Genomic DNA, 13,569 nt, shown 5'->3' with positions numbered 1-13,569 from the left:
TACATCACTCAACTTCAACAATGATTAACATTTGCCTGTCTTATTTCATTTGTTTTCCCCCTATACGCACACTTTTTTTTCTGGAGTACTTAAATTCCAGATAAGATAACATCTTACTCATTGATATTTTGGTAGGCAAAACTTCTGGATAAGAGGTTTTTAAAAACCTTAACCACAGTACACTTAACACACAAAAAAAAACAAAAAAAAATGGCAATTTCTTAAAATCTTTCCTTAATAAAACTCCATTATTCAAATTTCTCCATTTTCTCAAAAAGATCTTTTTACAGTTGGTTTGTGCAAATCAGTATCCAACTGATGTCCACCCATTATGATTGGTTGATTTGCCCCATTCTTATGCCATTTATTTGTTAAGCTAATGTATAAAACTGACCCTGATACATTTTTTGTAAACTCTTCATTTGCTTTTTTGCAGTATCTCTTTTCTCTGAGTTCTTTCTTGTTGATTTTTGTATCAATATTCATGTAACAGGTTTTGTCATGTTTGGTGATTGTCAAATGTTTGCTATTTAGGAGAAAGGCACTAAAAGTCTGGAAGCTCTATGTGCATGTTGGGAATTGTAGACTTAAGGGTGCTTATTAGGACCTGAATGTCTTATTGGGGGCCCCCAAAGGCAATGTCTGTAAGTTGTCTCCTTGATCGTGTCCACTTCCCAGATGTCTTTCCTGGAGATGTCAAAGAAAGGGGCACAGACTTCTTCATAGACTTTTACAGGATCTTCCTCTTTTCTGCATTGTATCTTATCCCTTCCCTCAGTTTGGCCTTGGATCTGAAATGCAGATAGCCTCTCTAGTTCCTCTGATTCATCCACTCTAGACAGTAAACCTTCTGTTCCACTCCAGGGACAGGGAGGGGTGGGGACCTCATTACATGGGTTCAAAATTACTCCCCTGTTCAGCCCTCTTCACTCTCTGGCCTCAGGGCCTCAATGCTTCCAACCCTTGTTCTGAGAGACACTGCCCCTCATTGCCACCCTCACTCCATACTCCCCCACCTCTCATTGGGCATCTAGATTATAGTTTTACTTTACTAAAAAGTTAACAAAACTTATTGCAGTTTCTGGAGGGAGCAGAGGAAAATACATGTTTTCCACCTGCCATGTTTAACCAGAAGGAAATCTTGCTTTCTTTTTAAATAAATTAATTATGATACTCACTTGTTTCTGTTATATCTACACACATATGCCTCACTTTTATTAATAGTTTGTAAGTTGAAAGGACTAATTTTTAAAAATTAAAAATAAATAATTATTTGCACTTAAACTGATAAAAATATGCTGGAATTTTGAGTCAGAAGTTAAATTGTTATGGAGACTTAAAATCATTCTGTTTGTGGAAATGAAGATTTCTCACTCTGTATAATACTCTAAATAACTTCTTCAAATAATAAAAGGGAATGTTCCATAATAGGGAATGTTTAGGGCATTCAAGAATGTATTAATTTGTATAGAAGCAGGCCTACTAATAGATAGCAGGAATGCATTTGGAAGATAACAACTTACTTTTTTCTTCCTTAGGGCTGTCACATGGTGACTGAAGAGCTTCATTCTATAACCTTTGAAACACAGATCTGCCTCTATGGCCTGACCATAGATTTAGAGGTAGGTATCAATTAACTCTTTGCTAATAATATTTTCAGTAATTTGTTGTCATTTGTAGATGAAAGCTGAGTCTTTTATAGGTTTTAGTACATTCTCTATTTTGTTGTTGTTGTTTTACTTTGGAAAATCATTATGTCAGTTACTAATTAGTCAACATTCTACTGTTAGAATGTATACTATTCTAGTTAAATATAAATGATAAAATCTCATGGGCATTATCAATTTGATACAGATTGAATTTCTTACCCATATTGCATGTTTGCTGGTTCGTTTTCTGGACTGTTCTGAGTCATGAATACTCAGTGGAAAGCCTTAAACTATGTCACATAGTGATGTATTTTCAAAATTTTAACCTTTACATAAAATCCCTCAGAAGGAAGGTTTTTCTAGCGTAATGAGTAAAGACAAATGATAGGAACTTTAACAGTGCATTGATTTGATTCTCTTGTAACAGTCACCGTTGTGCTCAAAAAAGGAATAAAGAAATTCTGAGGATTAAATTGAACATGACTGACTCTGAGCTACTTGAAGGCAGGACATCATGACTTTGTCACTCCTTACCAGTGACTCACTCAATGTCTAGCACATAGTAGCTGTTCGACATCTGTCGAGTAAATGAACGAACCAGTGCATGAATGAACAAACACGGTTTTACACACCCCAGATACGATCTTATTTGTGGGATGTATTGTTTTAAAGTCCTGCCTTTCTTTTGTTGTCTTGATGAATGTAAATTTGTAAAATGTTTCCATAAATGCCTTCCTCATCTCTTTTCCCTAAACTTCTATTTCTGTGACCTCTTAAGCTGGGTATTTTACTGTCTACAAAGATCTAACCTGTTATGGGGAAGGGACTAATGTAGGCTGATTGGTTCCACACACTATCTGTGAAAGCCTGTTTATTCCATGAGGTTGAAAACTCTGTACCAGTGCTACTAGGGTGAGTTCCACAGCAGACCAGGCAGCTATGTTTCTCCAGAATTGCTCACCTCTCCATCTTCTGCAGTTAAAACGCCCCATATTTAGTACTGACATTAATTAGACTGTCAGATCATAACTTGAATATATTGACCATTTCAGAGATAAATTTAAAATTAAATTCTTTAAAGTAACTTATTAAGAGGACAGTTGCAAAATCAATACAACCTCTAATTAGCTGCATTTTAGTCTATATATATGAGAAAATATAAATATTTGTATGATGTCAAGGGAAGATATTGGAGAACCTAACTGACCAAGCAGTCTGAAAGAATTCCTGTTTCTATGGCTCCATTCATCCCTGTACTTTGACTCATACATGCTCAGAAAGTGCCCGTACCTTCACAAGTCATTTTAGTATCCAAGGCAGTGTAGACACCAGGATTAAAGGAGTGGAGCTGCCTTGAGATAGCCCTTCAGGGGACAGAGTCAAGTATAAAATCAGTGCAAGGTGCAACTACCTGTAATAACAGTGCTTTTTTTTTTTTTTTTAAACCAGACCAGCTCATTACCTGTGGTGATGATTTCCAATGTCAGTCAGTTACCTAATGCTTGGGCATCCATCATTTGGTACAATGTGTCAACCAATGATTCCCAGGTAGAGTCTCTATTCCTATTTCTCCTCCTTTAATTATATTTGATTTGTTTTATTGTCAATAAAACCCATATGCATCAAAAGATATATATAGATAGATAGATATATAGACATGAATTTTGAATATGTATCCATATATCTATATATATGAAATTTGGCATGACTTTTTGGGTTATTTTATTCCAGAACTCCAATATACTTAGTTGTATGAATCCTCTCTCATGTTATATTTAAAGCAATATATTCTGATGGGCTTGGACTCTGGGAAGGTTCCAACTAGCAAAACTGACAGACAGGTATTTGTTTTTCTGAGGGTCTGGTCATCTTCCAACTATGTGCATCACAGAGACTTCTAAGCCCATCCTGTGGCTCTGTTAATTGGGCTTGGGGAGACTTCTTGGTCTAGAATTTAGTATCTGACTGCTGTGTTTACCTCCTTACTTTTGGCCACACCTCCAAAGAGACTTTTCTACAAACGTAGAAAATTGGCTTCCAAATAAGTGACTAGAACATTAACCAATCTTGCCTAACCTACCCTCGGATTATAAATATTTTCAGGTTGATTATAGATTTAATCCATTCTAGGCTCAAGTTGGGTTTTAATGCCATCTGGTGGTTATTTGAAAAATAGATCAAAAAGTGGCCCTAAGTTACAAAGCAAGCCCAAAACAGATGCTCTTCTTATAAAGACAACCAGCGAAGGGAGTGGCAAAAAAGATGAGTCAGCCCTTCCCTTTGCTCCATCTTACAAAACCTCAGTGTTGTTGTCCTGGAAACCACCAAGGTCTAGAGAAAATAGGTCAAATGTAAATAACATTTCTTCCTAATTCAAAGCAAATATTCACTCTTAAGGGAAGAATTTTTTTTACCTTGGGTTCTAGCAACAAGAACAGACATAATGAGTTGGCTCTAAGTGTTCTTTCTCTTTTTTAAAAGTGGGCCTAATAAGGAAACAACATGGAAAATGACTCAGCCTTATTCTTTCTCATCCTCCGGTGCCCTGGCATCTGAAACAGATTAACTGTAGAGAGGAAACAGATAAACTGTAGAGAGGAAGGCTGCACGGGGTACATGGTACCTCGCTTCCTCTCAGGATAATAGTGAGAACAGGACTCATTAGAGAAGCCGCCTGGTCTTTAAAGCCAAGAAGAGCCTACACCCCTGGAAATAAATGCCATTTCCTGTTGCAAGCTACACATATTCAGAGCTTTTCATTCAACTCCAGGATGTAGGAGGGAAGATGGGTCACTTCTTTGTCCTTGGCACAGTACTGTTGCACTAAGATTTCCTCAGCATCCTTCTTCTGTAAGAAAGCCACCAAAGTTGTCATCCTGACCATCCCAGATTCTACTCTGCTCCTGGATGAGGAATCTGGAGATGCAGATCATATATAGCTCCTAAAACTTGGATGCACAGCCTACTTAGAGTTCAGCATAACAATGAACTCTGGTTCTCTTCTTTATTCTATTCTGCTTCAAAACCCAAGCTCCTATACCTTGATTATATTCTATGCTTTTTGGTCATTTATCCAGACACAATTTTCTGGTTCAGGGGAAACTGCCTTTCCAGAAACTCTCTCTCGCCATTCCTCCCCTTCCTATCTCCCACTCTTTGTTGGTGTTGGGTGCTGTGTCTTCTTTCAGTCCCATTTTCTGAAATCTCTTGGATTGATTCTTTTTCTTGCTGCCCAGCTTAGTTCCCGCTCACCAAAGGCCTTCTCCCTGCACTGCACTAGGTTAGTTAATTCTTGCCCTGCTACTCTCCTTAGGACATCTTTTTTGGCTTTCACACCTTCTGCTTCCCAGTAATCTGAGATAAAGTCTTCTCTTTCATTAATGTTGACCCAGTTCCTGGTACAAGCAATCTTGTTTGCAGTTAATCACACAGAAGATGCTGCTGTCCAGATCAAAAGAAAAGACTACTTTATTATCCATAAAACAGGACTCAGGTGAATTATGAATTCATAGTGTAGGGTCACCTTCTTTAGCCTGAGACTTAACCATTTTTGTGCTGTGGGATGCTTTGTTTGTTCAAGGTGTAACTTGTACCAACCCGTGATAAACTAATAACTTGATATAGGTTTTGTTTAAGATTATTAGTTCAGAAAAGAGTATTTGTCCGATGACTTGTTGGACAATGTTAAGTACTTATATGAGTTAATTGATAGCCCATAGTCTATGGAAATTTAAAAGATGCCCAATTATTCTTTCAAGGATAGATGGAGCCATATATGTTATTGGACTCAAAGATTAAGGAACTCTTTAGGAAAAGACAAAATCGGTTCAATTAAAAAGCACAACAGAAGTGCACCTGGGTGGCTCTGTCGGTTAAGCCCCTGACTCTTGATGTCAGTTCAATTCCTGATCCCAGGGTCGTGGGATTGAGTCCTGCATCTGGCTCTGTGCTGAGCATGGAGCTTGCTTAGGATTCTCTCTCTCTTTCTCTCTCTCTCTGCCCCTCTCCCCCATTAATGCTCTCTCTCTCTAAAAATAAAATAAATCCTTTTTAAAAAAGCAGTTCAAAAGATACCCCAACTTTAAAAAACTAAAGAAGTAAAAATGAAAGGCACAAGAGAGATGAGACAATATTCTGTATTAACTTAGATTGGCATGAAGAGTTTAAAACAGGAACTTTATATATTGAATTATAGTGTGCTCAATGTAATTAATGAATATAATCATCATTAAAAACTCTATTTCAGAACTTGGTTTTTTTTAATAATCCTCCATCTGCCACTTTGAGTCAACTCCTGGAAGTGATGAGCTGGCAGTTTTCATCATACGTAGGTCGTGGCCTTAACTCAGATCAACTCAATATGTTGGCAGAGAAGCTTACAGGTGAGAGCTGGTAGATGTAGAAGACTTGGCCTCTGTTTTGGGTACTCAAGTATTTTAGAGAACAAGGTGATATTACTACTACCGATAATAATAATAATGATAGTCATAATTTATTGACTGTCTACCATATTGTGAGGCACAGAGCTAAATGTTATGTTTTCTTTCTTCAGAAAGGGTATCTCATTGTTTTCTACATTTTATAGATGAGGGTACTTAGTTTCAGACGTTAAGTGACTTGCCATGGCTGTGTGGCTAGTACACAGCAGAGCCAAGACACGGGCCAGGTCTGTCCAGGTCCAAAGCCCCTTCCTTTCCATTCCACTCTCCAGTCTCCAGGGTGTTTCTGTGCCATTTCCACTGAGTGTGATGTGAAGCCTTGATGGTGCCTTGATCCTTCACGTTAATATCACAATGGTCATTAACAACTGGACAATAGCTGATTCCAGGACCAGGGAATTTACTAGAAATTCAAAGCCACCCATGCAATACTTAATCCTCCGTATCAAGAAAGTTTCAGTTTTGACTAGTATTTTTTAAACTTGCAAAATAGTCATTGATACTTCATATAGTGACTATAGTGTAAGATTTTTCTAAAAGAATTTCAAAAGATATCTACATTTTGACAAGTCTGGGTGAACACATTTAACATTGGATTTGTATGCATTTCTAGTTAAAGTAGGGCCAAAGATGGATTTGAGCAACAGCAGTGAAATCGTGTGTAATTTGGCAAGTGATGCTGGGTTGCCACTTGTACCTACTATGTGATCAATAGGTATTTAAATAAATCAGAACTATTGAAAAAATAAATAAATAAATAAATAAATAAATCAGACCTTTGGGGAAAAATTGAAAAATTTAGTTAATGTAAATATGCTTTTTGAACTTTAGTTTATAAATTCAATAGTAGGCATTCAGTAAATATTTGTTGACTGAATAAAGTTTTTAAATATATAGTACAGATAGTGGCCATACCCTTTCAGATTATTATTAAATTATCCTTGTGGGTTATAATTTCCTTTAAAATGTAGATAGAAACTTGTGTATCCTTTCATTTCCCTGGATCAGAGTAGTCAAAGGCTCCTTATTGCCTAATGGATCTCTAGTTCATTCTTTTCATGGCAATAATCAGGACTCCTGGTAATCTGGCTGTATCTAACTTACATAAATTTATGTTTATTAACCAACATTAGGCAGCTCTTACTGTCTCCTACCTAAGCCATGTTCATGTCCACTATGCCTCATCCTGCATTATTCTTACTACTGGAGTGGTTTATTCATCCTCCTGTGATAACTTATATCCTATTCATTCACTGGGGACCTGGTCCTAAAAACTCACCCTCTTCCTAAAACTATCTTAGCTCCTCCACTAAAAAGAATTTTTCTTAGATGATAAATTTCGTATCTTACATCTTTACTGTTCCTAGTATTAAGCACACTGTAAACCCATAGCAGGTGCTTAAGAAATTCTTGAAAGGGGCTGGGCAAAATCTAAATTGAGCACCATACTGAAGAGTTTAATTGTTTAATAAAAATCTCATTCTTTTCTTTCATTTTAGTCCAGTCTAGCTACAATGATGGTCATCTCACCTGGGCCAAGTTCTGCAAGGTACAAACAGGGGAACAAGTATATCATTTAGATCATTTTTTAGTAGTGCTTCTTTTTAAGCCTCCATAGTATAATTGGGGTTTTAAGGGTTTCCTGGATGCAGTTATTTTTTTAACTCTATTGTCTGACTTAGAGGAAATATTTCATTGAAAAATGAAACTTGAATTATTATATCAATTACTATTGAAATAGTATTTGAAATAATATTCGATTATTACCATTGAAATAATCATTGTCCTAACATGTTTTTTTATTCCACTAGGAACACTTACCTGGTAAATCATTTACCTTCTGGACATGGCTTGAAGCAATATTAGATCTAATTAAGAAACACATTCTTCCTCTTTGGATCGATGGGTGAGTTACAGGTTCTATTTTCCATAAGAGTTCAATAGGTTCTTATTTTTATGCTGGTTTTTTTTTCCCTTCTTTTTCTTTTCTTTTTAAACATGTTTAGTGTCGGGGGGTGGTGGGAATGGTTCGGTTTCCTACATTCTTCACAGAGTACTGATATCTAATCTTAGAAGACTATTTCATTGACTTTTATTACACTCAGTACAAATCTGTTCTTTGTGGATGAAATAAATGCAAGTGTAATAAATCATAGTGTTTGATCAGATAAAACTATGCATTGTTCTATTTTTAGGTATGTCATGGGCTTTGTTAGCAAAGAGAAGGAACGACTCTTGCTAAAGGATAAAATGCCTGGAACCTTTTTGTTAAGATTCAGTGAAAGCCACCTTGGAGGAATAACTTTCACCTGGGTAGACCATTCTGAAAATGGTACATGCTTACTCTTGTTTATTCATGTGAAGTTAGTATTCACTTTGACTATTGGTGTTTCAGTTTTCAGAAGTGTGTAGTGTGTGTTCTGTTTTTCATGTGTTCGGTGAGCTTGAATATTAGTTGTTACAGTTGTCCCAGAAGAGAGAACCGTGAATTTTTCACAGCCTATGTGGGTGTCCTCTAGCATATGGCCATATGTACCATCCACACTGCAGAAAAGGGCTAGCATTGTTTTATAGCCAGTGACATAAAGATAACGTGGGTAGGAAGAATGTCCGCAAAGAATGCCCTGCAGAAGCCTGAATATTCCTCCCCTCACCCACCCTTTTTTTTTAAGTTTATTTATTTTGAAAGAGAGAGAGGGAGAATGGGGGAGGGGCGAAAGAGAAGCAGCATGTGAGAATCCCAAGCAGGTTTCACACTGTCAGCATAGAGCATGACGTGGGACTTGATCTCACGAACCATGAGATCATGACCTGGGCCCAAACCAAGAGCTGGATGCTTAACCAACTGAGCCACCCAGAGGTCCTTCACCCTTTCTGTTTTTCCAGGAGAAGTGAGATTCCACTCTGTAGAACCCTACAATAAAGGCCGGTTGTCTGCTCTGCCATTTGCTGATATCCTTCGAGACTACAAGGTTATTATGGCTGAAAACATTCCTGAAAACCCTCTGAAGTTCCTTTATCCTGACATTCCCAAAGACAAAGCCTTCGGTAAACACTACAGCTCCCAGCCGTGCGAAGGTTAGTTTCTTTCAGTTTGCTTGTTTTGTCCAGATTTTGGAAAATGACCTCATACTGGAGTAAACAAAGTTCTTCTTTTTATGTTTACTTTGATCATCATAAGACCTAGGGGGTACATGGAGGTCAAAGCCTTAGAAATGAAGTAGTGTGTCAGTTTCTGAGGAGGGATGGCTGGGGCTGTCCAACTCCAGCAGAGTAGTTAGTAATCAATAGTTGTGACAGGACTTAACCATGGCATGGTGGCCTCTTACAGCCACTTGTAGAGTTTGAGTTTTCTCCTTCCTAAAATAGAAGTGGTGCTGACTTCACCTCTATGACTTTGGGAGAAGAAAAATAATGAGGAAGTAATGATTAGAAAGCTGTCACAAGTTAGGCGAGTTTGTTTTCTGCAAAAGAAGCCTGGGGTTTACAAGCTTTATATTTTTTACCTACTGTCATCGCACAACTCAGATTGTATGGTTATTTGGCAGGGAGGGGACAAAGGGGTCTGTGCTTCATTCCCCACTACTGCTGGCCTACCAATAACAAGTCTTGACATGCCTGCCTTTCCTGGTTGCAAAGGGGCTTAAATAACACCTGATCAAAATAAGCAATTGGTAAATATTTGTTAAATACATGACAGGACATAAATAAAATTAGCTATGTAACTGTAATGTAAGTTCACCATTCTGTGTCTCTAATAAAAGCGTATATGATCCATTACAATGTTCATGGATAGCCACTAAATCTACGAGCACCATCTTGTGAAATATCCTGCAGTTGTTAACTCCTAGATGGTGACTTGCTGCTGCCCTAGAGTTACCTTAAATCCCTCCAGCACACAAATAAATCAGTCTTTACAATCAAACTTAAACATAACATAGAAGATAGAAGATAGGTAATATAGCTCACTCTCAATTTTTCCCATGCATTTTGGAGACAGTAATATGCAAAGTCAGATTAGGCCTATCAAGAGATTTGTTTTTCTCTTCTGGCACATTTCAGGTTCTCTAAAATACTGTTTCATCTATTCAGCTATAAATTTTTGTGAATCGCTAAACAATCATATTATCTCTCTTCTTTTTAACATTACTTATATTTTTCTAGACTCTTTAATAATTTTATCAATAATATTGGTAACATTTTATCCTGCCTTTCTTTTCTAGTCTCAAGACCAACAGAAAGGGGGGACAAAGGTTATGTTCCATCTGTATTTATCCCCATTTCAACAATGTAAGTAACCTTAGCCACATGTAAAATATCTATTATTGAATTTATTTTTTAAAAACTAAGGTTTTCTACAGGAAATTGAAGGATAGAGCAGAGTACATATACCTGACAATAAAGCATTTCAATGCTCAATGTCCCATTTTCTTTAATACATAAAGCGACTCTTCAGAATGCTCCATAGTCTACCATAACTGGAATTATAAAGTTGCCCTTCTATATGCTGTATATTCCATAATAGGCTGAGTGCTCTCATTTCAAACAATGAATTAGGCATCTCCATGTCACAAATAGATGAAGCCCTAGAAATGAGTGCCATTTAATCCTTTTCAATATGTACTTTGTTATCTCTTTAAGCCGAAGTGATTCAACTGAGCCACATTCTCCAACAGATCTTCTTCCCATGTCTCCAAGTGTATATGCAGTGCTGAGAGAAAACCTGAGTCCCACAACAATTGAAACTGCAGTATGTTCCCTTTCTTTTCCATTGCTGGTCAGGGGCACTCCTAATGAAGCAAATGTGGTACCTGTTACTCAAAAGGGCTCAAGTTCTGCCTGAGAAGTGAGAAAACACATCTGTTGGAACAATTCCATGTGCATAACACTGGGTGTGTCTGTATGTTGCTGTGGGTCACTGACATTATGGGCATTGAAAGCAGACACCTTCCCTCATTTGAACTGCTTTATGTTCTTTCCATCAAAAGCCACTAAAGGGTGAAGTATTCCTGTGCCTCACTCTTGTTCTCTTTGTCTCTACTTTCACCATTGGTCACTGGTCAATATTTATTTTAGTTCACGCATCACAAATTCCAATTCTTCTTGATTAATTGTCACTTACATTAGTCTTCAAGTAGTATATGAATTACAATCAATAGCAGCATAATAATACCCTCCTGAGAAGTGAGTCACAATCTTAAATGCGAAATGTGATTTAGGATGCATTTTATCTATTATTGCTCCTCAATACCATCAGGTGATTCAAACCCCCAATTTACATACGGATGAACATACTAGAATAATAGAATCTTGGAGAGACCCTGAGCCCCACGAGATTTCTATCTGGTGTTGGGAGAAAAATTTTTACTTTACCCATCAAGATTCATTTGGCTAATCTAAGAATTAAATTGACATGAAACGGATGAATAGGAGAAAGCCAAATAATTACTAACTAAATGAAGTACTAAGAGAGAGGCCATTAGAATTTGAGGCTCACAGTCAGACACTTGAGGCTTATATGCCATTCTGAGCCAAGGAAAAGGGGCTAGGAGTATGGGACTTCAAAGGAATGAAGACAATTCACAGGAAGATGAAAAAGAGTAAACATTTCATAAGTAAATGTTTGCTGGACCATACGGAAACGATGGGACACAGAGAAGAATTTTAACAAAGTGTTCATTCCTCCCTGTCTACCATACCTAGTTCATATTATACTGTAGTTATCTATGGTGATAGCTCCCTTCCTGGAGCAGTTCCTCTATCTAAATGCTTTTAGACAGGCGGAAAGTCAAAGTTTCTTCCTGAGCCTTTTGTTTCTTAAAAATAATCATCCTAGGGGCACCTGGGTGACTCAGTCGGCTGAGCGTCTGACTTCAGCTCAGGTCATGATCTCATAGCTCTGTGAGTTCAAGCCCCACATCGGGCTCTGTGCTGACGGCTCGGAGCCTGGAGCCTGCTTCGGATTCTGTGTCTCCCTCTCTCTCTGCCCCTAACCCACTAGCATTCTGTCTCTGTCTCTCTCAAAAATAAATAAACATTAAAAAAATAATAATCATCATCATCCTAAAATAATCCACATGCTAAAAAGACACATTTTGGGGTAGAAAATATTACTCCTCTACACAGGTTATAAATCAAGTGAGTTTTAGTCCTTCTCTTGAAGATTTCCAGGGATGGAAAATCCATAGTCCCCTCTGACAGCTTATTTCAGTGTTAGTTGTGTTAAATCATTTAGCTATAAGAGAACTTTTGCTACACTTTACAAGCATTTTCTCATTACATTTTTGTGGGATGAAATTTGTGAATACTTAGTAGTTAATTAGTAGAAATATTATGATGTATATAGTAGATAAGAGACTGTTTACCTAAGAAATTATGGCTTATTTGCAAAACTAATAGTTTCCTCAAAAATCATTTTCATTTTCCAATTTTAGATGAAGTCTCCATATTCTGCTGAATGACAGGATAAACCCTTGACACTCAAAAGAAGGAAGCAAATGAAAAAGCTTAAAGACTGATCTTTGCCAACAATCATATCTTATTTCTTCAGCTTTGTATAGACCAATTTCCAGGAAATGGTTGAAGTCTGAAGCTCTCCTTTCACTGGCATGACACCACAAATTGGGAATGTTTTGATTGGAATGCTAAAAACCAACGCTTCAGATAAACTTGCAAGATAAGACACTTGAAGAAACCACTGTTAGTATAACATTAACAAAAGACTCGTTTGTATATATTTGTTTCATTTCTGATTTTTTTCTCACATGTTACTTATGATTTTGGCTCCAGAAGGATTAAGTAGATTTCAGAATAGAGGCACCTTGCTGTCTCAGTCAGAAGAGCATGTGACTCTTGATCTTGGGGTTGTGAGTTTGAGCCCCACATTGGATGTAGAATTACTTAAAAATAAAATCTTTAAAAAAAAAAAAAGAAAAAAAGATTTCAGAATAGGTCAAGAATGATAGAGTCACACCTACATCAGTCAAAAACCAGCAAGAAGGCCTAAGAGAAAAGCCAAATAAGCTAATGTCCTGAGTTCTGGCAGGTAAGAGTCGTCACAATAGATACCAGATGGAAGGAACGGTGGGACACAAACAACAGCAATTCACAGGGTGTCCTGGAATGAATTATGAAGCCTCGTGATTGCCATGTCAATACTGTCCCAACTTTGGGGTTTACAGCTGTTGGTACCACTGCCGGGGACGACCTCTCCTTAGGGGAAGGAATTCAGTATCATTCTCTGGTGGTATTCTCAGGTAAATTGCACTGAAAGTAGGTACAGAGGTAAAAATCTCATGAAACAAGGGCTCTAGAAGGGCTTGGACTAGGTGAGTCCTATGATCCTTTCCAGCTCTGAGTCTCCAGTCCCATGAATCCAACTTGAGTCTGGGAAAGCAGTTTAGGATGAAGAGAAGTTCCATCCCTTCAGTTTTCTCCGGTGATGAGGGAGGAGAGGGGTTTTACTGGATGCTAATACAAGT

The 13,569-nt window shown here is 37.5% G+C and overlaps 1 protein-coding gene across 14 annotated transcripts in view; it reads left to right on the top strand.

Annotated features, from left to right (window-relative positions):
* The window catches only part of STAT4 (signal transducer and activator of transcription 4), a 114,195-nt gene extending 101,371 nt beyond the window's left edge, over positions 1–12,824 (top strand). For 9 of the 14 annotated variants that reach the window (XM_042949488.1, XM_042949492.1, XM_042949494.1 and 6 more), the window contains 9 exons: positions 1,539–1,622; positions 3,099–3,197; positions 5,896–6,031; positions 7,588–7,637; positions 7,900–7,994; positions 8,284–8,420; positions 8,975–9,166; positions 10,312–10,378; positions 10,730–10,946. In XM_042949488.1, the coding sequence (XP_042805422.1) occupies positions 1,539–1,622; positions 3,099–3,197; positions 5,896–6,031; positions 7,588–7,637; positions 7,900–7,994; positions 8,284–8,420; positions 8,975–9,166; positions 10,312–10,378; positions 10,730–10,931 (1,062 nt within the window). In that variant the 3' untranslated portion in view covers positions 10,932–10,946. Of the gene's footprint in view, positions 1–1,538; positions 1,623–3,098; positions 3,198–5,895; positions 6,032–7,587; positions 7,638–7,899; positions 7,995–8,283; positions 8,421–8,974; positions 9,167–10,311; positions 10,379–10,729; positions 10,947–12,522 lie in introns of those variants that run through there. The other 5 variants (XM_042949489.1, XM_042949501.1, XM_042949502.1 and 2 more) reach the window with 3 other exon arrangements.
* The last annotated feature ends 745 nt before the right edge of the window (positions 12,825–13,569 follow it).

The sequence above is a fragment of the Panthera leo genome, chromosome C1 (genome assembly GCF_018350215.1).
Source record: "Panthera leo isolate Ple1 chromosome C1, P.leo_Ple1_pat1.1, whole genome shotgun sequence".
Taxonomy (NCBI): domain Eukaryota; kingdom Metazoa; phylum Chordata; class Mammalia; order Carnivora; family Felidae; genus Panthera; species Panthera leo.
This window is presented reverse-complemented; position numbering and strand designations above follow the sequence as displayed.